The sequence below is a fragment of the Rissa tridactyla genome, chromosome 12 (genome assembly GCF_028500815.1).
Source record: "Rissa tridactyla isolate bRisTri1 chromosome 12, bRisTri1.patW.cur.20221130, whole genome shotgun sequence".
Taxonomy (NCBI): domain Eukaryota; kingdom Metazoa; phylum Chordata; class Aves; order Charadriiformes; family Laridae; genus Rissa; species Rissa tridactyla.
In genome coordinates this window covers 13,926,917-13,954,368 of record NC_071477.1, presented here as the reverse complement: position 1 = coordinate 13,954,368, position 27,452 = coordinate 13,926,917, and the positions used below count along the sequence as shown (strand labels likewise).

At 38.7% G+C, this 27,452-nt stretch overlaps 1 protein-coding gene across 1 annotated transcript in view; it reads left to right on the top strand.

The window, feature by feature from the left end:
- PTPRT (protein tyrosine phosphatase receptor type T) overlaps positions 1-27,452 on the top strand; it is a 462,729-nt gene that overhangs the window by 152,457 nt on the left and 282,820 nt on the right. Inside the window, exon 3 of the mRNA XM_054218837.1 lies at positions 24,251-24,522. Coding sequence (XP_054074812.1) covers positions 24,251-24,522 — 272 coding nt within the window. The remainder of the gene's footprint in view (positions 1-24,250; positions 24,523-27,452) is intronic.

Sequence of the window (27,452 nt, the reverse complement as noted above, 5' to 3'; positions counted from 1 at the left end):
GAGGTAAATGAGAAACTTCCAAGAGGCCAGTTCTTCTCTGCTTGCAACTTACTCTTTCTTCGTTACTGGCATTTACTTTGCACATCTAGTTGAGAAATGAATGCTTATTTTACTGTGCTGCCTAGCCTATCTAGTTTCATGTGTTCAGCAGAAAAATAGTGCACTTTTCGGGCCTTTATGATCTCGTTGTGGGCTGTCAGATGCAGCACGTCATGGAGAAAAGATAATGGTAGGGAGTTGTATGGGATTTTCACATTGGAGTGAAAGTGCTTTCATTTAACTTGTGACTTTTTCTGCCACTCTGGTCTGAGTAATGTTCACTTGTTCAGTTTTGCACAAAAGGTATAAATACTCTGTGTAGTTTGTCTTAATCATCTGAGTCTTTGACTTCAGCCCATTGAAGCAGACCGTCAGAGGCTGAATTTCCCTTACAGCAGCAGGAATTAGGACTCTTTAGAGGGTCACAATTTATCACATGCAAGCGCAATATGTCTTGTCAAACTGGACTTCTGTAGATTTAATTGAACCCTGTTGCTGTTGTGGGGGTAGCAGCCATTTGGTCTCACTTTACTGGGTATCCAAAACACAGCTGTTAAAAAGCAAAATTAAAATTGAGTGAAAAACAAAACTGCTGAAGAACAAAATGTTACAGGATGCAGCTATCCCTATATGTTTTACAGAAATAGGACTTAAGTTGCCAGAGGCATTGTTTGTGACTATAGCTGAAGTTGAATCCTCTAGAGCATATAAAAAACCTAAAAAATGACACAGTATAATGCGAGATTTAAAGATGTAGACAAGCACAGAGCTGTTTGTTTTGTCTGGAAGCGTAGACAGGATCGGTGGTATTTTAGAAAGAAATCACCTTGGATGAGTGACGTAGGTAACTAATAGCCTAGTCTTTCTACTGTTCTTTAGCTGTGTTCTCTGTCAAGGCACAGGCTACGTCACAGTCCGTAAGATTTAAACAGCTATTTAGAAGCGTATTAGAATTTAAAAAAATTCTTGAGGAATTTGTTTGTTTTAACACCAGCATCTGCAATATGTCCCGGCCAAATAAAAACCACATTGGAGAGAGCAAGAGAAATATTGGGAAAGTAGTCACAATGTGAGTGGATTTGTGTTTTTAGGTGGTGGGAAGCTTAGAAATTTGGGCGAATGGCCGTTATTGAGAATTCCGGAGCCTGCCTGAAAAATCTGTCTGATATTTGCTATTTGTTGGGGAAGCAGTTGTTCCTTGCTTGTAAAAGGCTCAGTGATGCAATCCAGAAATAGAAACAGTGCTTTTGTTGCTTAGAGGCACATGTTGTAATGAGCAGAAATGAACAGTGAGTAACCCATCAGCTGAAAAATGCCACATACAGGATTCAGACTATTAGCGAGCCCAAACAAATTCATAGGTGTCAAGCTAAGTTGGTGAATAATTCATGAATAAGAAAAGTGTCCATGTTACTGGGTAAACCACTCGTACAAGGTTTTGCTCAGCCCCTTCTCGTGGTGTAATTCCCCCCCATGCCCCACAACAACCTTTTTGTTTCCTTTTACTCAATAGCTGTGTCAGGAATTCAACTGGCATCCAAACCCCGCTGCCAGAATTTCCCAAGGAGCTGAGGCGTTGGACCTCTGTGATCTTCTCTTCAACAGATGGCCTAGCAGGGGAAAAAGAATGTAGTTAATGCCAGGAGAGCCACTTGCATGACTTCCCCAAGATCCTGCGTCCATATAAGCAGAAAGAGTAATGCAAAGCATTTGTTGTCACATTCATTACAAGGGTTTGTAGAGCAATATGGCATGGAAAGCTGATCCTGCATGGAATGCTGGTGTGAAGGGCTGGGTGTTTCTAATGCTTATACACTTTTCTGTGGATTTTTTCCTTCACACCAGGAAAGGGTAAGAATATCAGTGATTAATTCATTTTGCTCAGCATAGGATCACTCTTGCCGAGATTAAATCTTCCAGGGAGTTACAGTTTCATGTTTGTTTGTTTTTTTGATGTTGCAGCAGTAAGTAGAAAGACTCTGGCCTTAAGGGGCTAGGAAGGCAGCTGGCATACGAATGGCAGAAGCAGCTGAACCACTCAGATGTCTGTATCGTTTCTAATGTATTATCACCTCCTTTTTCATTATTGTATTAGAGTTCATTAAGAAGACTTGGTTCTTTGAACTGGTTGACACAATATTCACTGAAATGTTTTGCCCAGCTCCTGAAACTAGCTGGCATTTTAATAAGTGAAGCTCTAAGTCTGACCCTTGGTTTTGAAATCCTCTGCATCCTCTGGTAGCACGTTGGTACTGGGGAATAAGCTTGTAATTGGATTTTTAACAGATATGAGTGTGTTTTAAGTCCTTTTTGAACTCTGTGAATGGTACTGATAGAACATATCAGTAAATAGGGAAGAGGCGTGTAAACACAGAATTTGAAGCATAGTGGTCACTCTGCATCCACTAATTTCTGAAGGAATCTCTGAGACACTCTTCCAGCAAGCGCAAATTAAAAAGGTCAGGCAGCTGCTGTAAATAATACTGGTGGCCACTTCGAATGAATATTCAAGTGAGATGTAAAGACATTCTGTTTTTTTTCTTTTCTATTTTATTATTCAACATAGAAAATCAATGTATTTGTGTATGCTGCATGCATTAACAAGGTATTGTTTGTAGCGTCTGGATACCTTGTGAGGCAAAAGTGTCAAAATCACAAATAAAACTTACAAATTAATATGTTGAGATCAGACAATATCAGTCTTGAAAGGCCTTGTTGAGAATGTAAATAATAGAACTTGGCTATTGTTATCCTAATGACTTATTCATTAAATAGAAGAAAATCTATATGGACAGAACAAGATAAATCCCTGTTTCTTTGCAAACTTATGCATCAGCACATACTTCAAGAAGTACTATAAAACTGTGTACTCTTCCCTAAGGCTGTCATAAAGGACTAAATTATGCTGCTATGCTGTGTGGTGTGTATATATTTGAGCAATTCTAACTTTGGAACACTAAGGACATGCCTCTCCATTAATTAGGTCTGTTGCATTTGCCTTTAGTCGGGGAGACTGCACTGGTTGGACACTGTGAGGAAGGACGTGTTTTCCTTGCGCACCTTTTGATTCTGCTTTCAATTTGGGGACAATTATGTGACAGGGCAGGAAGGGGCAAATCCCCAGTGAAGTTGAGGTATCAGGACAATAAAACATTAGGAAAGTGTCTCTACTTGTTTGTGAAGACAGGAAATTCTGAATTTTATGGTGTTGGAGGTGGCCTTCGGATCCTTAGCTTGTTTAAAACTTGTCTTGGCAACAAATTTTCTGGTAGCATATCTTCAAGAAGTAGCAAATGTGATTCTCAGTAGCTGAATAGAATTTATTTTTCTTGTGGTTTTTTTTTTCCCCTGTGTAATAATCCTCAAACATGTTAAGTTTGAAGGTTTCAAGGTTGAGAACTAATTACCCAGCCTTAGAAGAATTTCTGTAAAAGGTGTTATTCTGCAACTGTTCACTAGAAGATTTCTTGTACTACTTTACTTGAAAGCATTACAGAATAGCTGATTCTAAAGAGAAAATACCAGACTAATTAATTGCTTATCAGTGTGGATATCAATGTCTATATTCTTTATCTGAAGTAAAAACACAGTCTCAGACTGATGAAATATATAAACTAGTAGGACTAATTTCATGTTGACCTTAATGTTCGCTCTATCTTTGCTTTGAAGGAAAAACTCTTCTCTCAATATTTATGTTTGTTAGGAAAGTGTTGATTTTTAAGGAGCTGGTGGGAGATTTGCTTGAGGAGGTGGCTTCACTCCTGCATTAGCCTTTGGAGTTGCTCCTGGTTGTCTACTGATAGGCTTGAGGCCAAAACCAGTTTGTGGTTTCTTCTGTGGCCACCTCAGCTGTGTTTTGTCAGCCTGAGCAGAGTAAGTGTCACTTCAGTGCTCTTGCTGGCTGTGACAACTAAATAGCTGTGGCGTGAGGAACGATCCCTAGAAAGCCTGCCCTGCCACTGCCACCACCTCGGCACAGGGGACCTTGTCTCTGCTTTCACTGTGGCTTCGCGTACTGAAAGCTGTGAGTTTTAACAAGGTGCTGGGCATAGTCTGACCAGTAATAGCTGAGAACAGGCAAATTCAAGGTAAAACATGTGTTTAAATGTTTGTGAAGACTGTATTTTTGGAGGGTGTTTGGTGTGGGACAGATGAGTGAGTGGGGTGTTCCCTAACTGCTCAGCAGCTCCCGTGGTAACTTGGTGTCCAGCCCTGCCTTTCCTTCTCTGGGTACTGCTTAGTGACGTGGTTTAGTGGTGGTTTCGTCAGTGTTAGGTTGACGGTTGGACTCGATCTGAAAGGTCCCTTCCAACCTAGACAATTCTATGATTCTGTGATATTCCCGTATCATACTGCACGTGAGCTTGGTCGCACCATGTTGAGGAAGGAAAACTGGAGATTGTAGCTTGACTTATCTGTAGAACATCTTAGGCGTCAAAGTACTAATAACAACATCTTCAAGAAAATTCACACTTATTTTAAAGTTACAAATATGTAGTGCTTCATGTTTTGATGCGTACTATAAGCATACTTTGAGACTTTTGCTGTAAAATTGTGTGGTTGAGTACGGGAAATCCTGCCATGCAGCAAGCGTGCATGCTTCAGAATGCAGAAACGGACAAGCAACAGGCGCTTGAAAATTGTACCTGTAGTATGAAATGTAGTTTAAAGGTAACTGGATCTGTAGGGAGTGTGCGTGCCGTATTGAAAAAGAGTTAGTGTTTTGCTTTCATCGACATGGCTGCAGCTTGTGGTCAGCGTCCTGAGCCAGTTTTCAGTACTGTCACAGCCCTGGTCAGAATACTTGGAAACATGCTGTGCTGCTGTTAATGTGGCAGTTTATCTGTCCAGACTTCTATTTTACATTTCTGCAAAGCAACAAAATATTTCACAACTTGGTGCTATGTGGAATTTTAGGTATTGCTTGATGTTTGATTTCCAGCATTGGGTATAAAATAAGCTTGTTTGATAGTTTCCGAAGTAGCAAGTGGTTAAATTACACTGATGCATAATGGAAATATATTAGGGAGAAAATAATTATGTTAATGACCCGGAGAATTCCAGGAAGATTAAGGATATACATTTTGGAAACACAGCTCTTAGAAAACTGATAGGGAAATGGTTGCATGCTGAGTCTAACCAATTCTGTGAACAGGAAGAAATTACACTCTGCTGTTCTTCCAAATTAGTCCCCTTGATAGAGGCTTTGTGAATACAAAATAGAAACTGATCCAAATGGGGCAAATTGTCTTAATTCTTGTTAATTCGTTTATGCGTTGTTACGAATACACTGACTAAAGAAATCTTGAACTGTTTAAAATAAAAATGGTCTAATAGTGCATCCAAAGAAAAATAGGATCCTTAAAGATATTTTTTTCTGTTTTTGGAGAAAGGGTTACACTTAGCAAGTGGTATCTACAGCACTGTCAAATCAAAATTTCATAAAGGTATCTGTGTTGCAAATGTAAACCTAGAGCATGTTACTAGTTTTTAGTGGAATATGCTGAGCCTTTGCCTTACAAGAGTGAAATGTAATTGCATCTCCTCAAAGCACAAACTACAAGTGGTATGTGTTCAAAATGGAAAGATGTGTTTTAAATGGACTGCCTGTAGGTTTGGAAATTGGATTCTTCCTTACAGTATAACGAGGCGAACCTGCAAAGGAACTCATCAAGTGGGAGAACTGCTCAAACTCCGTTCCTCTGGTGGCTCACATCATGGTGCTTTGTATACCAAAAGTAACAGAGAGGGATAAACAAATGGAAAAGAACTTTGTTTTTTTAAATGTAGTACATTTGTATCACAATCAGCAGTGGTCCATCTCAGGCAGTTTTTTCACTCAGCCACTGAAAATAGTGTGTTTATAGAGCTGTTCTGAGCAGAGCATTAACAAGGGACTACGTTTTAAGCTATTAACATTTTTACTGTTCTTTTAGACAAAGTGTTTGTTTTAATGTAGTGTATTCTTCTCTGTACCTTACGGTCCAGAGCTGGGAAGGGAGTAGTTCTGTGTGCGGAACAGCACTGGGCTCTTCGTGTTTGGTTACAGTACTGCTATCCTCTGAGTTGTCGCAGATCACTGACACAAAGAAGATGCTGAATTTGAATGGTTAGTGACACACAGTATTCACGTTCTGTGTTCTAGTGTATCTCAATGCTTTATCAAGTAGCTAGAGAAGGCCATTTTATCCTTTTATTCTTCTGAGAATTTTTGGTAGCTTGAGTATTTCTCAGCTCAGGAACCATTGTTCCTGATGGGTTAATTGTCCTGGCAATACAGTAGGCTACTTGTACATACGCTTTCATTTAAAGGAAAATATTATGGGTTTCATGAGATTACTCTTCACAATGAGTTTAATATCGTAGTATTCTGGGTGCATGACAAACTCATGAGCAAGTTATGCAGATTATTCTGATTTAGTGCCAGTAGAATCTCCAGAGTTAAAAATGCTGTTGCCTGCCTGCAGTAAAAGTGGAGATTATTTCAACAGTTGTTTTTCAGAGGTATAAACTTTCCAATGTAGTCTTTACTAGTCTTCACCTATGAGTGGAGTGCCATTTAGTACCTGTGGATGGAGTATGTTTGCTGACACTGCTCTAGTGCACATGCTAACACTAGTAGTAGTCAAAGTGTCCTCTAGAAGGGGAGAAGTTGTATAAGATCCATCAGATGCTTTTACTGTTAACACTGCTACATGTTTAAGTAACTGCCTATTTTTTGGACCGTGTTGCAAGCTTAAGTAATGTTAATAAATAAGAGTTTCTAATGATACATTTTATGTTGCATATAGGCGCTGGAGGAAGAAATCTTACTTAAATATGCATTTTGAGACATTTTCTTATTCCTTCTGTGATTTTGTCTCCAAAGCTGTCTGGATGAATGCACAAAAGTGGCACGCAGTTTTCCTTTTGAGTTCCCTTGTTAAGCAAAGATAGTTTAGGTTAAAGTATCCTGCTGATTCTTGTGCTGTATGTCTTCTGTGCAGATCAGAAAATAGTCCTGAACAGTTATTTGACAAAAGCTTTAAAGATTTGTGGGATGTATCTGCAAAAGATGAAGTTTTCAGGCTAGTTCTCTTGCATGAAGGCATTTGGGGGATGTATCTGCAAAAGATTAAGTTTTCTTGCATGAAGACATGTAAAAGCTTTAATCACTTTGGGAAATAGCAACAACTTGTAACTGTATGATATGCACAGACACACATGTTTTTCAAGAGACTATACTGATTTACTTTCTTACAAGCAGGGCATCTCTTCAATGCTTAGTTTGACATTGTGTAGACAGCTGAAGGAGTAAGGGAATAAGTGACACCAAGCAGTATTTCTGGTGGCAGTAGAAGAACAATGAGTGTCTGTCACACAACCTGGGATTTTGACAAAACTAATATGCACCTTGAATTGTCATATTATTGTTAGTGGATTAAAAATTACTGTGGCATGACAGGAACCTGGGGAGTGTGCTTTTGCATGTGGAGAATGGGATCCAAATTCTCTTCCTTCAACTCTTGGTTGGAATCCACAAGTGAAAAGTCAAATGAAAATTATCCCAGTTTGCCAGAAACTCACCTGACCACTTAAACTGGGTTCTAAAAATGAACAGGATGTGGATGCTAGGGAAATCTCTATCCCAAAATCTATATCAGAACAATGTTGACTTTTGCATGAATAACTCTTTCAGTAAGAGTATAATTTGATATATTAAACTAGGAAGAGTAGAAATATGATCCTGGACTAGATTTTTTGTAACAGAGATTAATGGGAAAACTGGGAGTTTAATTGCATCCACATGCTTGAAAGGTTAGTCTGTTTGCATGAATTTGTGAAAATTCTAGTGAACTTAATGTAAATCCTACATAAATGGCTTGTTTTTTTGTGAGGCCGTAAGGAGCAATTATTTTTCAAAGATAGATAATCCTACTGAGAAAATGCTTGTTAATAACTTGGCACTGATCCTGATCAAGCTGGGTTCAGGGGAGAGGTTCATTTGTCTGGTTCATTTAGAATAGGATCAGAACCTGAGAAAACTGCTCAAGTGTATTTTAATTTGAGTTCCTTCTACCCAAGGTATTTAGAACCTGTTTCAACTGCAGACTCTTGAAATAGTTGGGATAAGCATTGCCTATGGAAAAAAAACTCTGTTCCCTTTTGAAGTCATGCCAGTACTGAAAACTTCATTCAGGTTCTGAAAATGTCATTGAAGTTTTCATTTTACCTCTTGGCCGTCTGAAATGCTCTGCTTTAATTGCCTAACACTCCAATCAAGTCTCATTCCTTTATATTGTTCCAAAATACTTAATTTAGAATTTTAATTTTTACTCTTATGTATGCCAGGAACATCTCCCAGTATTCATTGTCTGGTAATGACTAAAATGTGTATTCCCCAAAAGATGTTTCATACCTGCTTACATGACAACAATTTTAATAAACAGAATGAGTGAATTGAAAGTGTGTTAGAGCTGAACATTTTACCTTGGTATTGATTTCAGTGGAAGAATTAAGATTGTAGCTGTATGCAGGAAACTATACTGCCATTTGTACTTTAGATCAAGAAGTGTAGCTTATATATTGGAGCAAGTCATTCAACCATTGCTACATTGGTGACATCTTTGAAGGCTGAAAGGACCAGCTGAGAGAGACTGCTGGGACTCTGATGACTAGCAAATAAGTGTAAACTTTGAAGGTAAAAATGTCATTCTACTTAAAAAAAAAAAAAAAAAAAAGAAAAAGAAAAAGAAAAGGAGCCTACTAAGAATGACTTCAAACTGTAGTGTAGACACTTGGAATTGGGGTGAAGAGATAACTTCATAATAAGGATAATGGGAGATAGTAGGTTTATTTAAATCTCCTAGTTGCAGGAAGCGAGAACTGGTGAGTCAGCTAGAATATCAGTAATTAGCTTCATCATTCGGTGAAAAATGTATGCTTCAAATCGTTGAAATGATTACTTTGCAATAGTCTTAGTTCCAGAAATTATCATGTCTTTTTTTGGACCTTTCTGCATGGATGTCAGACTAAGGTACTGTTGGGCAAACGACCAATCATGGTTTTGGTAAGGAACAACAAGTCTTTTTGATAATTTGAGGAACTTTTCAAGTGAATTGGCTGTTTTGCTAAAGTGTTGGGTTTTTTTTATAGCTGTTTAATTGTCCACTAAAAAGAAGAGGAGGGAGATTTCTTTTCTTTAAAGAAAAGAAAAAAGGATGATCCGAGAAAGCTTGGAGGTAAAATGATTGAAACAATAACAAATAGATGAATCCACTTAGGGTGAATCCAGCATGGAAGACTAACCAGCCGAGCGTTTGCAGAGGAAAACTATGACTTTCTACTGTACAGAAATAACTACTATGCCAGTGTAATAATGGATTAAAACTGGATTTACCAGGGATTTTAAAGCTTTTGAAATACCTCCTGAGAGTTTATTATGTAAAGTAATCCTCGGGGGAACAAAATTCTGTGTGGGATTTGAAGACTAGTGGAGACAGAAAATAGTCTAATGTGGCAGAAGGTTAACAACTGATGACCCAAATGTCTTTCCTAATAATATATTAAATTGCATTCTTTAAGAGGAAATGAGCAATTAAATAAGTAGTGCAGCACTGACAGAGAAATTTGTTGAGAGCTGTGAGGAACTTGAGACAATCTGACGGCTGGCTTACTTGGGATAGGTTAGGGACTGTGTCTCACATGTAACGTATGATTTCTGGGTAGCATTACTAACTCTCTTTACTCTTGTCCTGCTTTCATCTGGGACAGAGTTAATTTTCTTTCTAGTGGTTGTTGTGTTTCGGATTTGGTATGAAAGCGATGTCAGTAATAGGTAATGTTTTAGTTGTTGCTAAGTGATGTTTTCAAGGAGTCTTTTCAGCCTCCCATAGAAGCTGAGAAGAAGCCTAAACAGAGCGATATAACGGCCAGTGGAATGAATATTCCATACCATCCGTGTCATGCTCAGTATAGAAATAGGGGGTTGGCTGGCGGGGAATCGGCGATCACTGCTTGGGACTGTGCCGGTTCGCTGGGTGGTGAGAGTGACTTGTGTCATTATTATTACTGTTATTTCCCTTTTCTGATATTGTTCTATTAAAATTTCTTTATCTCAACCAATTTTATTTTCCTTTCCCCTCTTTTTCTCCCTCTTCTCCCTACCCTTCTTGGGGAGGTGCGAGGGGTGAGCGAGTGGCGTTGTCGCCCTAGCTGTGCCAGCTGGGGTTAAACCACGACAACTCTGAAAACTAAGAATCTCTGTGCGTACTCAGTCATATCTGTAATTTTCTGCTCCATCCATTTAAAGAAGGTGCTGAGAGCTGGTGCAATGTTTGTAATGTGGTTATATTCACCTTTTATTTACATTAAATCCTCCTAGTCAGTTCAATGCATTCATGACCATGTAAACCAGTTGTTTGGGTGTGGCATAAAAGTTACCTAGTGGGGAAAAAAGATGGATCAAGGAACTCACCAGGTATAATATTTGAAGTTTCCATCCAAGCAATGGTATCAAGTCTGCCATCACCTGCAGAGGTCAGAATAGGTGTTGTAGTACACAGCCCTGTTGGTTTTCATCAGGAAAATCTTGACCAGAAAATGTGATTCAGTAGATACCATTAATTTCTAATAAAAATTTAGCATCATGCATTTAACACTGTTAGGTTCTAAATGAACTGCAGTCCACAGGAAATAAATCTCTATGTACTTTTGGACAATTTAGTAAAAAATATTTACACAGGCATCCAGCTGGGCTCAAAAAAGCACACAGGAATAATAGCCTTTGTAGATACTGGTAATCCTGTTGCTGCCTAATATCAGAAAAACCCAAGAAGTGAGTCACAATAAAATATTACAAATTTGTGTACGTTAAGTGTATTGAGCATATTTGTTTGATTAAAACATGGGGACTTACACAGTGGCTCAAAGGCAACATATTTCAAGCGACTCAAAGAAATGCTTTGTTATTGAACGCAATTGACAGTTGACAATTGTCAGAGTAAAAATATTTGTCAAGTTTCAGTAACTATCAGATGTTTACTTAAATAATGATTAGACTTCTGTGTAATGATGTATGTAGTTTAATAATCTTGAATTGCAGCTCCACGGTTTGGGATTTTTTTAAGCACAAACACTGTCTTGTGTCATGAGCCAGTCACCAAATTAATCATATTATGGAGAAATGTCTTCTATTTGGATTAAATTAGTATTTTATCATGGAGATGTAGGCATCTTCTCTAGACGCTAGTACTAGCTGCTGTTGGCAACTGAGCTGCTTCAAGGTGGCATTTCCTTTCCTTTTCTTGAAATACATCAGTAATGTTCAGCTAGAAGTTTTCCACCTGAAGAGTACAGTAGCCATGAAAAAGAGGATGCTGATAGTAACACCCCTGTTTAGGTTGCTGTAATTATAACAGGAGATAAGGCAAACAAATATTGGCCATTTAAAGAAAAATCTGGTCTAATTTAGTTCCCGTGGGAATGAGCAAATGATAGTGATCGCAGCTGGTAAAGATGTGGGTTGAGATGACTGAGGCTCCTTTCTCCTGTGCCGATACGCCTCCACGGTGGTTGCATCAGCCTCTGCTTTTGCTGTTTTGAGCTGCTCCTTTTGAGGAATTCTTGTGGTGGCTTGTAAGATGGTCTTAATTATTTTCTGAATTCTCTGTGCCAAATTCCATCCTTGGCTATGCTGCAGTACACCCAGAAATAGCATCACTGACTTCAATAGCACCCAACGCTTTCTTGAAACAGCTCATCAAGGTTGAAAATTTGATGCCAAAATAGCTCAGCATATAACCTTTAACATGTTCTCAGTTTAGAGCTGTACTGTTGATTTCTTAAATGTGCAAATAAGTGACCATATGGTTAGAACAAGTTACATAAAAACAAACTGTTGAAAAACAATTCCTCTTCAGACATCATTTGCTATAGTTGCCTTTTGGCGTTACGTTTGGTATGTGTTTTCTGTCACAAATGTAAAAGGTAATAATCCTTCTACAGTTTCCTAGAAAATGTTACATATACAAAACATATGGAAGTTTTACACAAGTTGCGGAGACCATACATGCTGGCTAGTAATATAGCGGCATGCCTACTAATGAGATATTTAATTCTGGCTGACATGTAAACCATTTCTAATACTCATCTAATGCTCTAATACTAATAAAGAATTATGTAATGAAAAAATATTCAGCTGTTTGTCTTTAATGATTAACCAAAGAGTCCAATATATTGAAAATAAGTATGTGCTTGAACTACATGGAGTTCAGTACTTCCTAGTAAAGTAATTTTTTCACCAAAGTTCTTCTGGCAGCTGTCTTGCTGATGCCAGAGGCGATTTTAGAGTGTCTTACAGAAAGTCCTCACTGGTTGAACCTTTAGGGTCCAAGTGGCCCAGAAATTTAGATTTTATGTCAGTTTTAATTAAACACAATATCAAGAAGATAAGCATGGTTTATTAACTTATCAACAACAGGAAGCTATAGACAGAGCTGTCTTAACTGATGATCTCACGAGGCATTGGAGACACACAGTCGTCTTTGATGCAGACTGTAAGACACAGTAAACTGGTGCCTGAGAACCTTGAGTGACACCAGTGTAACCACCTGATAGCATTCCATCTCAGTGGCTTTACAGTAGTCAAATCAAAGCAAACTAAATTGAACTTCATTATGAACCTTGAGCCATCCATCCACACACCTCTCATGAATGAGGCTGCATCCAACAGATATCTGTTGCATCCTTGGAATGGGAGGAGGATGCGTAATGCAGTTTGTAATCTGTATCCTTCATCTTTTAAAATGCTGTTAGAGGAGAGAAGTAGGCAAAAGTGCAAAAATGTGTTCAGAGACAAACCAGAATTGGAAAACAGGATTGACACAAGTAAAAGTAGGGAGCAAAGAGTACCCTGGAAAAGGACCATTGTTTAATGTCTTAAATTGATCAACCATTGTATCTGGATAATGCAGAATAGATAGTCTATGAGGATAATCATGTTTTATTAGGGGTTTTTTTTGTGTCTGTTGACCATTACATATATCAGACATTCATGGGAAAGATAGCTTTTGAAAACAGAAATTATAATCCTAATTTTGTGCATGTTGTGTACATTTAGACATAATCATGTTTCCGTTGACAGTTTTGATAACGAAAAGCAGCAGAATTTTGACTTGGTCTCACTGCCTCCTCCAAGGAGAGTTGATGTTGCAGCAGCTGAGATGTGATTTAATTATTTAATTGCTTGTAGTCACCAACCTAAACCATACTTTCCTTCAATCTGTATCTACCTCATTGGAGAGGTTTTTTTTTGGGTTGTAACAACATACAGAATGTTGTTTTTAAAATAAGTACCATACTTGAAAGCAATGCTGAGGCATGCATAATAAGTAGCAATTACTTTTTCAGAGAAGTCTTTACTGACTGCTACCTCTGAACTTCTTTATTGTTGGTATTTCATCCTAAGAGAGTTCTTTAGCATCTAATTATAAATTATGCTATTACACAAGTAGTTGTATATCTTGAAATTAAAAATGTGATGAGGTTTTTTTCCAGAGGGTGTCTACAGAGGCTGCTTAATGAAATACCTCCATTTCCATGAGAGAGAGGGGCATTTGGCAGCAGTTTATGCCACAGGTTACATCAGTTGAGGAAGATATTCAGTGTTCTGCTGAATCCTGAGCCTTCTTGAACGGCGCTTTTGAGAGGCTTTGAGCAGAGGCTTGCTAATGTCCCTACAACTCATTTCTCTGGGACTTCCCACTCAAGGCTTATCTGTAATAAAGCTCTTGGGTGCTAAGAACAAGATTTGCAATGTCTTTAAATGAAGATATTATATTGAATTATGGCCATTCCCCCTATTTTGTTTATTTGCCCATTTATTAACATAAACTTTATTAAGTGTTTAAATCAATTGCCTACGTTTTACCAAAGTGTTAACATAGTATTGATAGGATAAATAGTTGTCAGCCTGTTGGAATTAAAAAGCAACAAAACGGGTTCAGTTTTTAGATTTTAGTGTACATTTCACCAGTTTTAAAAGATGACGATATAACAAAGAAGGTATAATTAAAGTTGTAGAGAACTCTTGTCTGTTGTTTACAGAGAATTATATGTTTATTATTACCAGATGCCTTTACTTGATAGACTGGTATAGCTCCATCGCTACTGGACCTTTTTTTTTATAGCACTGCCAAACATTTTATAAATATTTATAAATAATGGAATAAGGACACTCTCGAAGTATACTACAGCAGTGACCTTAGCAACATTGAATGCTGGCAATGAATCTATTAAAATGTTTTCCACTGTTAAGATTTATAGAATTGTTTCCGATTCTACAGCACACACCATTTTTTGTTTCTCAGCGAACCTAGGCTGATAATGGTGGTGAATGATCTTTTATTAAAGAAATGTTTATAGAATGTGGGAAGAAAATTCTAGAAATAAATGTGCCTAGACATAAACTTGAGATATGTCGAACATTGACAGATGGCAGTAACTTTAGAGCAGTGGCTCTCTTCTGAGATATGTTGAACAACGATTTATGCTTTGGAGATTCAAATTGTGAGTTTGTTGGTAAAGAGGGAAAGGTGATTTGACCCCTGATGCTATTCCAGCAAACATTAGTTGCAAATGTTGTTCACCTGATTTGTAAGGAGGGAAGGACTGTGCTCTAGAGATGCAGGTGGAAACAACACTGGACATCACCTTGCACCACTGAAGTGAGAAATTTTGTTGTGAAACTTGGTGATGTACTACTGTGCAGTCCCTGTTATAGACTAGAATTGTTAAATGTCAATGCTTTCAGGAACTGTCTGATCCAATGTTTAGAACAAGCTTTTGGGGCATCTTGAAGTGTAGTTTCTGTAGTCTTGAAGCGTAGTCACTGCTGTGACAATAGAATTAATCTCTATGTGCTGATTTTCCTACATTGAATCTTAGAGGTTCCCGTATTGAACACAGGCTCCTAGAGACCACTCTGGCCTGTAGCTGAGGCCAAAAACTAGCAATAGAGAATAGGCTTTTTTTTCCCCCGTCTTTTCTCTTTTTTTCTCTCTTTTTTTTTTTCTGCCTTGTCACTTCTGTAGTGTTGCAGTAAGTTGTCTTGCAGTGCTCAGTGATCATGCCTTTGCAAGAATTGAGACAACAAGAAGTCCCTCCTGTGCTTCAAAAATTCCTTTTGCCTCTACTACGTTGGATACTATCACTCTCCCAAGTGCTTCTTTTCATTGTTATTTTTATAAGAGTTCTGCCTTCATATTTCAGTTTAATTTTCTTCGGGCCAATGAAAAAAAATGCCTATTTCTCACAGGAAATTGTGAAGTCAGAATTTGAATCCTGCATGTTAGCTTTATAGTGCAAATATGTCAGTCTCTATCATTGGCTGTCCTTGCTAAATGCCACAGAATTATGTGACCAAGAGTTATACATATATGTTGCATTTTAAGAAGAATGCTTTTAACAATATAACAGGGAAGAAGCTATTTTCACTTGATGTTTTAAGTATTCTTGTAAGGTTAAAATAGCATCCCTTTACTGAATAGGGGCCTTCCTTATGCATGAAGTGAAAAAAGCAGCATATAGAAGTAATGAAAATGGGCAAACAAATTTTGGGTGGATCACAATACATGTTACTAGGACAGCTATAATCCAGAGTGGGCCACAAAGCTTCTGGACTCTGAATCCCATCTCTTAATGAGACCATCTCTCTGTTATTAGGAGAACTGGGGTTCTGAAACTTTTCACAAAATATTTAATGCCCAAGTCCTTGCTTCACAGCCTCTTGCAAAAATTCCATTATCCACCCTAAAGCCCTCTGCTAATTAAGCACTTGTTGGCTTGCTCAGTCATTTGATCTCTTCCCATCTGTATTTTGTAGTTGAAGGGGGCTTGCTGACGCTGATCCACCAGCATGTAAAGAGGCAAGCCATTCAAATGTGGTGGTTGTTTATTTTTCTTTGATATATTTTTGTCTTGTTTCTTCTGTCAGGGGTAGTTTAATGCTTCCCATTTTGGATTGTAAAGCCTCTGCAGTAGATGTCGCTTACTTCAGCATTTCCTTCAGGAGTGACTAAAGGGAAGCTGTCACTTGGCTGGAGGCCATTCCCGGGTTGTTAGCGTCTTTCAGTGTCTGTGGGTCACCATTATGCAGACCTTGGAAAACATTTGTAAAAGGAGTATAGTTTGATAACACCTGTGATTGACTGGTAACAGTGTCTGGATGCCACTGAAAATGCCAGCAGTCGTTTATAGCTCAGTCAGTGGAATCGATGAAAAAGTCGGCAGTTGGCAATTACGAAACTGTGGGAAACCTGGTTTCCCTAGTTCGAAGTATTGTCCTGTAATTTTTTGGTTTTATATAAAGCAAAAGTGTTGCAAACTTCTCCCCTCCCAAGGACATTTGGAAATGGGCAAACCAGACATGCTTTTGTTACAGGCTAATCTTCCCTGAAAGACTAGGTAAAGCATTTATGCCACAATCTCCACTTTCTTTTAATAATTACAGCAAATATTTGTGGTCACTGAAGTAATATGGGATCAGTCTTGCTTCCAGAGAAGATTTTTCTTACAAAAAAACCTCCCCAACAACGTAATTCTTTTAATGACATTAATTTCCAGAAGCAAAGCTCTTTACAAACAGTAGACTGTCTCTTTAAAAAAATACTTTTCTATTATCTGACAACTTCCTGAGTGAATTAATTGTTCTCGTGAATTATACTGAGCTCAAATTGTTTATATTCATATTTATATGTGAATAAAATCCCTTTTATTTCACTGGTAGATTAATTCAGTATGACCTGCATTTCAGAAATAAGCCCCATGGGTCTGATTTGGTCCTAATACTTGAGAAAGGGATAGCAGCTATGAGATACACCTCGTTTAATTTTGAGTTAGTACAATCGCTGCTGACTGTGGTACATCAGTCAGGGGGAGGAGATTTCTGAGCCTTGTTCAGCTGTTATACACAAGTATGGAAGAGTCGGGATATAAAAATGTGGGAAGTGTGAAGCAGGTAGGTAATCATAACTTTTCATGAAATAAGAACTACAAATGAAGTGGCAGTAGCTTCAAGCAAATGCATGGAAATATTTATTTATTTTCCCCAGCACAATGTATAATTAAACTATAGAGCTTGTTGACAGAATCTTATTCCTGACTGACTCAACAAAAATTATGGGAGGAAGATCAATCTGTGGCTAATCAATGAAAGGGATAGATGCAGCTTTTGAATTAAAAAATCTTGATATAGCTGACTGTCAGAAGCTTGAAATGGTAAATTCTACTTCACAGTACCCTGGTTCTTATGTTCTGCTTAAAGTGGCCACTTTGTCGCTGCTCGTAACCAAGTGTTGATGTAGATGGACTTTTTTTATGTTATCCTTAAACATGTTTTTTCATACTTGGTGTAGATGCTTTTCAATATTTGTTCTATGGCATTCAGATTGACTTGAAAGTATTATAAATATGTGCTTTACCAAAAGATATGCAAAAACATGGTATGTGGAAACCTTACTAGGAAAGGCATGAGCTTGCTTAGCTGGCTGGCAGAGGTGCCTCTTGCTGGATCTGTCCTTCTGCAAAAACACCTGTGATAAAGGACTTCCAGGTCAATATATGAGATAGTGAAGTGGCTCTGACCCTAGTCCTAGTCCACTGGGAATGAAATTCTGGGAAAAATCCAAAGCACTCTTGCAAAGGAAAGTCACACCTCACAAATCTATTGGAATACTTTGATTTATTTTTTTTTTAAAGGCAAATGTGTTGGATTTTGTTATTAAAATGACTTTCAAAAACAATGTGATGGATTTCCAGAAGGTGTTTAAGAGGTCTCTTCCTTAAAAAGAAGTGAAGCTGTAGTAGAAGAGAGAAGCTGCTCAAATGGTGAACAAATAAGAGGCAAAGAGCAGCAGTAAACCCTCAGGAGGGGAGGTGAGCAGAGGTGTGTCCACCCGGGATCTGTGCTGCGGTCTCTGCTCTGTAACACCTTGAAAGGGTGGTGAAAAGTATAGTGAGAAGTCATACCTATAAAGCTGCCAACGTAAGTCACGTTGTTCTAAATAACTTCGTTCTCCTTGGCCATGAACTGTCCTTCATTTTGATACCCATCCACACAGTCTGTATGGCAGTTTTCTCTTGTGCATTGGGTATTCATAGTAGTAGACTTTTCTTCTTGTGTATCGTTTAAAACTGCAAAGATGTGTACTCATTCACTTACATATATAAGTTAAAACGACTGTGGTAAATACTGTTGTTTACTATTCTAATAAGGATCCTTCTTAGAACATTTTGGTTTTCTGTCCAATTAGAACAGCTTAGTTTCCCTCATATTTTTGATTAAATATAAAGTTATCAGAGTTCTCTTGGTACCGTAGTTGAACTGCAGAATAATAGCAGATATGATACCGTAGTTGAACTGCAGAATGATAGCAGAGGCAGGACAGAGCTTCACACACTTCCGAAGTAGGGTGATATGGTCTGGTTGGGTGGTGGCAGTCAGATGGGTCAAAGCTGCTTGGATGGCAGCTGTTGATGGAAGCTTTTGTTGTGGATGGCATCAAACTGGGGGGAACAGTTGATCCAACTGGGGGTAAGGCCACCATTTAGAGGGATGGACACAGGCTGGAGGAATGGGCTGATAGGAACGTTATGAAATACAATATGGACCAATACAGCAATACCTGGGGAGACAGCTTGGGGATTAACTGGCTGGAGAACCGCTCTGCCGAGTAGGACCTGAGGATCTTGGCAGATGGCAAGCTGAACATGAGGCAGTGGTGTGCTCTGGAAGCAAAGGAGGCTAATGGCACCCAGGGTTGTTTTGACAGGGTCATGGCTAGTAGGCAAATGGAAGTGGTCCCACTTTCATTGCCACTCGTTGGATTGCATTGGGCATACTGTGCCCAGTTTTGTGTGTCATAATGATGAACTGGAGCAAATTCAACAAAGGCCCCCAAGCCTGTGGGGCTGAAGCACTTGCCCTGTAGGAATTGTCTGAGGGGTTACCAGGAATTGTTCAGCCTGGGGCAGGGAAGGCTTTGGGGGGACCTAGCAGTGGCCCCCAAGTACCTACAAGGAGGTTATCGGGGTGTACCAGGTTAGGATCTTAACTGCAGCGAGTGTCTGGGAGGATGAGAGACAAAGGGTATAAGTTGAAACGAGGGGTTTTGGGCTGAATATAAGAAAAAAAACTATGAGGGCAGTCAAACAACGGAGCAGGTTTCCCAGAGGGGATGGGCAGCCCTCCTGGGAGGTGTGTAAGACTCAGTAGGTAAAAGCTCCTAAAAACCTGATCTGGCCTCATAGCTGACCCTGCTTTGAGCAGGGGCTTGGCCTGAGGCCCCTTCCAACCCTGATTATTCCATGTTGCTTTGTTCTACCTTACCAAGGACAGATGTCAGACTTATTTTCTTGGAGATAGAGTTGTTCTTTGGAAATAAGCAAATCTGGATCTAAAACATGCTCGTGCACCTGATTGGAGCTGCTGGAGAAACCATTCCTTTATTTTGGAAAGCAATTCGCCCTATAAAAGAACATTCTGTACCTGATTCTGGTTTTCAAGGTTTTAGAAGTCTTGTTTTGCAGTTGAGCATTTTGACAGCTTTCTTTTCAAGTTTACATTCAGTCTTTAATGGTTGCTATAATTTCACTTTTAAACAGCACGGTTCTTCAAAGCCAACAGTGAAACAGCATCAACTGAGGTCTGTCTGGTGATCACGAGGGGTTCTCAGTGGCTCATTTCTTCAGCTGTCATTTGTCAGAACACACTTATGTAATCTTAATGAACAATGTGCAAAGCCATTAAAAACTCAATTACGGCTTTCTTTTTACTGCAGACGTGAGAAAATGCAATCATAAAGTGCTGATGTGTAAACACAATAGCCACCATCTGCTACAGAGTAGCATTTCAGCTCCAAAAAGAGGATATATGTTGCAGATGCATCAATAATAGGACGCTTATCAAGGCATCATTATGCACCAAGCAGGGGAAAAATTGAAATTTATGGCCAGCTAGAGAGCACTTCATGGTTTAATTCCCCAATTTTCAGTGGTATGTTTAATAACTATGAGAGAGTGCCGTTTTATGTTCTTGTCGTTTGAACGGATTTTAAAAAATGAATTTATTTACCGTCTTCCCATCCTCCTTACTTCTAACTGATCCGAACATAACACATTCATTTTTGGTTATTCAGGACAAAACCAGCAAGATATTAATTAATCTAACCTGTTGATCTAAGAGCACTAAATTTAATTGACCTGATACTCAGTCTGCTTTAATGAGCATATACTTCTGTGTCCAATAAATATAAAAAAGAATTTTTACAAAGCATAGGTCATTTTTCCTCCCAAACTAATTTTTTCAGTTCACCGTTGACTTTATGACATTTGACCTTTCTGGATGGACTAAACAAAACAACGAAGCTAAATGATTATTTTTTTTCCCTCCTGTTATTGTATTTCAAAATTGGATATGCAATGGTGTAAATAAGAGTTTCTCAAAGATACCTTTTGTTTTATTCAGGTTCTTGCCTGGAGACATTTCAGTCATCCATTGATCCATAATTTCCATTTGTGACATGTTAATTCATTCCCCAGTTCTTTATATGAGTGGAAAATGTGACAAGTGGTTTATTGGTGCCAGACCAGATTGTATCTCTTTTATTTGCACATATCGGCCTATAAATTGAGAATAAGTCCCATCAGCTTCAATTCTGTGTTCAGTCTAAAGAAGGCTGTCAGACTCTGAATCACAATATGTCAATTTTTATTAAGGATAGTAAGGAAAACCACACTTGCCCTTAAAAGGCTCTTTTGAATTTAATTTTTCTTTTTCTGGTGGGAGCAATTTTCATGATCTCTCACCTACCTGTAAGTTATGATGTATCCTGCCCAGACAAGCTTCACTGGGCATGGACATTTATAATAGGAGAGTGGATCTCAGCTGTTGATCTTGGAGCACGCAGAGCAACCTTTTGAAGGTTGCTAGAAGACAGGGGAGAGGATACCCATTCAAGTTCGAACTGCGAAAAGGAAAATGAAGGTGTGTACGGATGTGTATGTTTGGAGGACAGTTCATAGAATACAGGGTGTAATTTATTCACAACTGGATTTTGTAGGTTGGTGTATTCTTGTACCTGATGTCCGTTATAGTCTTGAAACTCTTGAGTTTACAGCCCCTACGATGGCCAGGCTTGAGGTGTTGGGCACTGTGGCTTGAGTAGCCAGGGCAAGGCTTTGCTGTGGAAGCTGCCACACCAAGCCCCTGCAGAAGTAAGGAATGTTGTATAGTTAGTAGGTGACAAACTGATTTAAACAAGGTGTGAGTACTTTTCTCTGACAGAGATGGCACTGTAAGTGGGAATTTTTCATCTTTTCCACTGTCATATAAAATAACACCTCTTATCAGGACTCCACTGGAGACAGTTACATTTTTATAGTATTTTCTCCTGTATCTCTAGGCATACTCTATTAAAAACAACTCATAAGCTATAAATAAGAAGCTGTGAATAATTTACATATGACAATTTTAAGGGCTATTCTTTTAGTAACTAATACTAATTATTGTGCTAAGTATTTTTTGGTGGATGGATATTTTACTTGCTCGCGTTGTCAATCGCTAGGTTCAGGCTCCGTACTCTCTCTAGAATTGTCAGCAGTTGCACAAAAGGCCATTGTCATACCGCGAATAGCTCGTGATTCATTTTTTTGTGGGTGGCAAAAAATAAAATTGTAATTATTGCTTTGAACTTTTTATAAAAGCTGGTGTTTTTTCTCTCAGAGGAAAGTTGTTATTTTTATACGTGAATCTGTGAAACTGAAATACTCCCTAACTTTTTCTATCATTGAAACACCTTTGCTCAGTGCAGTTCAAGACTGTATTGTGGTCGACACAGTGCAGCTTCAGAGCAGTTCTTTAGGATAGGAATCCATTTATTATCTAAATTGAAAACAAACAAACAAAAATGTCGAGAAAGATGCCCAGAAGTGAGATGATCTGCCCTATGATCCAACCAATGGTGGTGCAAAAACCAGTTTTGCTGGGTTCCTACCCAGTGTAGCAGGCACTTGGTCAAAAACCTTGTGAATGTACAGGAACTCTGCTTTTCCGTACTGAGTGTTTTAATTAACTGTACCACCATCCTCAAGTGTGAGATCTGGCAAATGTAGAACTTGTCTTCGTTGTTTCTTGTACTGTTTCTCAAAATGGCATTAAAGTGCTGCAGGCAGCGCATTCCGCAGCAGCTGCTGTACTCCTCTATGCTATACTACTGTTACTCAGCAGTTTTACAGTGCCTTTCCTCCCAGAGTCTCAGTAGAAGAGTGGTTCTTACAACTATTCTTGCTTTATTTGTAAGGGAAGATAAGGCGGGCTATGTACTGACAGAGATCATAGAAGTGAGAGTCATAATTAGTCTCGGAAACAAGGCTGTCAGGTTTCCAGCCTGCTGCCTTAACTACAAGGCTGTGCTGCCTCTTCAAGCCTCTTGGCAATTGTGCTTTCTGATAATAAATTATCTTAGATCATAGAAACAGAATCCAAATCTGTTTCTCAAAACTTTATTTTATTTGGGTAGATTTCTAAGAATAGTATCTATACTGTACTCGCTGAAGAAGGGGCTTTTGTCGTCGACTGGGAGCAGATTTAGACCAACAGTGAATATTTGTCAGGATCCCATCTTACAGACTTTGATTATTAGAGAGAAAATGAAAAGTTTGGATTCAGCTCTTTTGTTTCTCAAAGTCCTTACTGTGAATCTGGAATTTCTTGATTTGAGGCCATTTTGATTTTCAGCATATCAAAATGAAAGATAGGATTGCCGGACAGCATCTTGGTTATAAATTTTCATATTTCTTAGTGCAGCCTTTTCCCCAGCTGCGCTCGCATTGTGCTTGAATTTTCCAAGGTCTCTAGAGTGTGTGAGTTTTTTTGAAAGATTGACTTCCTTCTGCATCCATGCTTTTCAGTCCTTTACAAAATGCATACATATCATATAAACAGAGGGGAAAAAACATTTTTGTGGACGAAAGTTGCTGGTATCTGTTGATATGAATTTTAGAATATGTGGCTGTTCACTGCACAGAATTGATCAAAATGTTTATCTGGCTCATCTGAGTGTCACACTGCGGCGGCATGGGATAGGGAAAGTCAATAGGTTAGAAGCGAGGCAGGGCTTTTCAAACTCAATCTTCTGCCAACTGCAAGAGGCCGGCAGAGAAATACATTTGTAGCATGTCTTGGCAGCAGCACCAGAACTGAGTGTCAAGAGGGCTGCATTCGATGAAAAATTATCATGCCTGGCTGCTGACACACAGATTTCCCCCCGCAGTCTTGGTATTTTCTTCAGCTTTTTCTGAGTGTGAGTGTCTGTACACACATAAAGGTGATCCTTTAAACAGAATTGAATCGAATAACTCTCATAATGTTTTTCCTTATTGCTAACATTTGTCACCTTGATGCATCTGCGAAGAGATGAGTTGAGACACAATGTGCTGTAAAATAACTGCTTGATGAATCAAAATGTGAGTTCAACATCAAGTGCCATGGTTAATATGATGCAAGCTTCCAGGTTAACAAACTCATAAATTGCCTATGTATTTCCCTCCCTAAATTCAGCCTGTCCTTCCCTTCTAGAAGAATAATTGTCCTTGCTGTGTTATTTCTAGTCCAGATGTTGCTGTTATGCTTACAAGCCTAATGCATTTGGGCTCTGAAAATTGGTGTTTTCTTAACACATTACAACCTTCAGAAGTTTGTAGTGCCCAGATGCAGGGTTCACAGGTGTAGATTGGCATGAGGTGGGTAGGGGCCATGTAGGCAAATATCAGCTGAGAATTTGGTCCATTGTTGTAGTTTTTGTATTGAAATGTGCCTTTGGGGGACTGTGCGCGGTAGGAGAGCCCGTTGCTGCTTGAATATGTTTTGTTTAGAGTGACGGTTTTATCACAAGGTTATAAAATAGTAAAAGCAAAACAGTATTTTTATTTTGATTTTTAAGTTATCTAATTAAATTGGTTCTAGTTGGTTCAGAATCTATTTGTGTATATACCCTGTAATTTTAATATCTTTGATTACCTAACAGATAGCATAAAATAACTAGTTTGAATTCTTCAGATGAATGTTTTGTTTTCTGGCTTCTAAGGATGTCACAGACTTTTCTAATGGAACTGGTTTTACTGAAAAAAAACCAACCAAACCCACTCTTTCTTGTCTTTTTGCTTTCCTCTATAGGCTCCTTCATGATGGTGAACAGCTCTGGGCGGGCATCTGGGCAGAAAGCTCACTTGCTGTTGCCTACGCTGAAGGAAAATGACACACATTGCATCGACTTCCACTATTACTTGTCCAGCAGAGACCGGTCGAGTCCTGGCTCTCTGAACGTCTACGTGAAGGTGAACGGAGGACCACAGGGCAATCCCATATGGAATGTCTCAGGGGTTGTTACAGAAGGATGGGTGAAAGCAGAACTTGCCATCAGTACATTCTGGCCACATTTTTATCAGGTATGAATTTGTAATATTTTTCTCTCTTTTTTCCTTTGAACATTTGGTTAGGTATGAGCTAAGCTATTGTTAGCAATGGGTATCCTGAATTTTTCCTATCAGAATGAATTTTTGTATAGCAATTTAACAACAAAAGGGTTATATAGGCATCTTGACGTATTTCTTCCTGCTTCACCCTTTTTCTTCAGCAGTTGTCAGGTCACAGAGTGATAGAGTAAAATTATTGGCAAGTTGAGACCCACTTGTTGATCATGAAATTGGCACATAAAGAGCCTTGTATTGGCACTTCCCACGGCACTCTGTAAATGTAAATACAACTGAGTGTCTAGATGTGTAACTGTACCTCTGCATAAATTTGCCTAAACTATATTTGGCCCCTGGTTGGTGCCATAAGAAGGAACATCTGTTCACTCAATTTTGCATCTGGACTTTTCCTGTGGCCATATGAAGGGTGTAAGAACATAAGCTACTAATAAATATTGTACCATGTTATCAACACGAGTATGCTCTTCACCAGATCCTGTTTGTTTTAGCACTGTTTGTAACATAGTTTTACTTGTTCTGTTAGGAGATAATTTTTTTTTAAAACAAGCACAAAGTTGAAGAATGTAGTAGGCAGGTTGTTTTTAGGTTATATTAATTTTACAGCTGCTTGTTAGTTGTCCACTTCAAACTTCACGTGGCAGCTTTACAGTCATTGTTTTAGTTAATTAGATAAGATTGCACACAATGGACTCGCTTCTTGTTAGGTGCTGAAGGCATTTTTTTTTGGTCTCGTTTTATATTAAAGACTAAAAAAGAAAAAGCCTGGGAGGTAATTGCACCCTAGACCTTTCAGGAGAAGTTGATGTATGTATGATACTAATAACGAAAAGGCAGTAGATAGCGTGTGGATAGAAAACAGCAGGTAGAAAAGCTTGGGTTTTTTTTTTCTTTTTTGGCTTCTAATAAGTGGGTAGGAGGTCTATAAAATCTGAGCTGAAGTAGAGTGCTTTAATGTTCTGCCTCTGAAAAAGAGAATACAGCAGAATACATCGAGCACACTATGCAGGGTGAGAGGAAGGGATAAAGAGATGCAAATGCGTGGAAAGTGGTGTTTTAAGGGCTGTGCACAACTTGTCACTTGTTCTGAAGTCATATTAAAGTGCTTCTACGCCATTCATATTAACGTGCTTATACTCCATTCATATTAACGTGAACCTGGTCATGAACCAGAATTTGCTTCATAGTAGGTGCTCCACAGAGATAACAGAAATGATCTTTCACCCAGATAATCAGTGCTTGAAAAACCTGGAAAAGACAGTCTGATCTCACACTAAGAGAGATCCTACTCTTAGATATACCAGTAGTAGACTTCCTGAGCCTGCCTGCCTTCTTTTACAAGTCCTTTTGCAGGTCAAGTTTGCTTTTCCTGAGCAAAAAAATCCTTTAAATCAAACAGGAATTTTTCACAGCAGCGCAAAAATGAACAGATTGGAAGACAGCAGTAACTGCCTAGTGCTAGTTCCTTCCTAGAAAATGCAAGGGTTTTCCTTTTTACTTTTTGGTGAATGGGGTGATATTTTCTTCTGCTTATGTTTGTGTTCTTATTGCTTAAGTGTGGTTTTTAAAATTTGACATCTGTGCCACTATTACGGACGATCTAATAGACTGATCTATCATCAGTCCCTGATTTTATAAACCATCTTCTGTTGATGGTCTGCAATCCTGTGAGTTTCTACATTTAATCGAGGTTTAGAAAAAAGAAAACTTTAAGCTTGCAAAAGTGAAGAGGAAAACACAATGAAGGACTTCGTGAAAATTATTGTTATTTGGCAGCCTAAAGTGACACTTCTGGCTAAAGGAGTCCAGAGGTGGAAGACGACAAAAGCCTGGGTGTACTGTTGCCTAGGGAGTGTCTCATTTCACACTCACAATCTAGGATGTGCCATCACAGTGTTATTTGTCAGCTTTAAATCAAAACTGCATGCCTGGAGAACGCTTTGTACACAAGAGGCCTGAAAGCATGTTCTGTATTTCAAAAGCACCAGGTAACACAAGAAAAAATAGCATTTTTCCTAAATAAGGAAATCTGCGTCAGGCAAAATGTGGATTATTCTCTCAATGCACAGAAAACACAACATTTTCAACCGCAGTGTGCGTTGAAAATTCAGTCAGGCAAAAAATCTGAAACTATCTGCCCTACGTCTAAGGCTTTAACAAGTACTTTGAGCTTTGGAGATGTGACTAGTGGAAAACCAGTAACTGAGCCAGTTGCCAGAGGTTGTGTCTTAGGTCTTGCAGTTCACTGCAAGGGTCATATGAGTCATCTGGATCCAAAAGTGCTCTGTCGAGATATAAACGTGGGGATGGTGGAGATTTGTATCTACCCTGGAGTTACTCATACTTGGATTCCCAGCCTGCAAATGTTTTTAGTGTAGCGAAAAAAAAGCTGTAATAGTTCTTGGAGAAAGGTAATACATGTAATCTTGAATTACTGCTTGCCATAAGGATGAACTTAGTCCCAGAATGCACCGAGGGCAGCACTAGAGTCTGCCAGGAAGAGGTTTTTTGATGTATAGCAAGGAACGGTATTGATCCGTGCCTGAAGAAAACTGTTGTACCACAACAGATGAGCCAGGCTGTGTTGCTAACACAGACGTTGTTGGTATATAGCAGGAGTGAAATGTAGGATTGTTTATTGGTAAGGAAACATGAAATGACTTAGTATTTGCAGTTCTCAGGAGTCTTTAAGAATGTTTTTTAGGAGTAAAGCTTTGCATTTTGTCATCTACGTTAATTGTTAATTTCTGAGAAGTTGCTTAGATGTGAAGCATTGTGAAATGCCTGTGTTTCAACCATTATGCTACATTTCTGACTGAAGTTAAAAGGACGAGAGAGATTCACTGTGAAATTTGCAGAACTGGGCCCCACAAGCATGGATGCCTGCC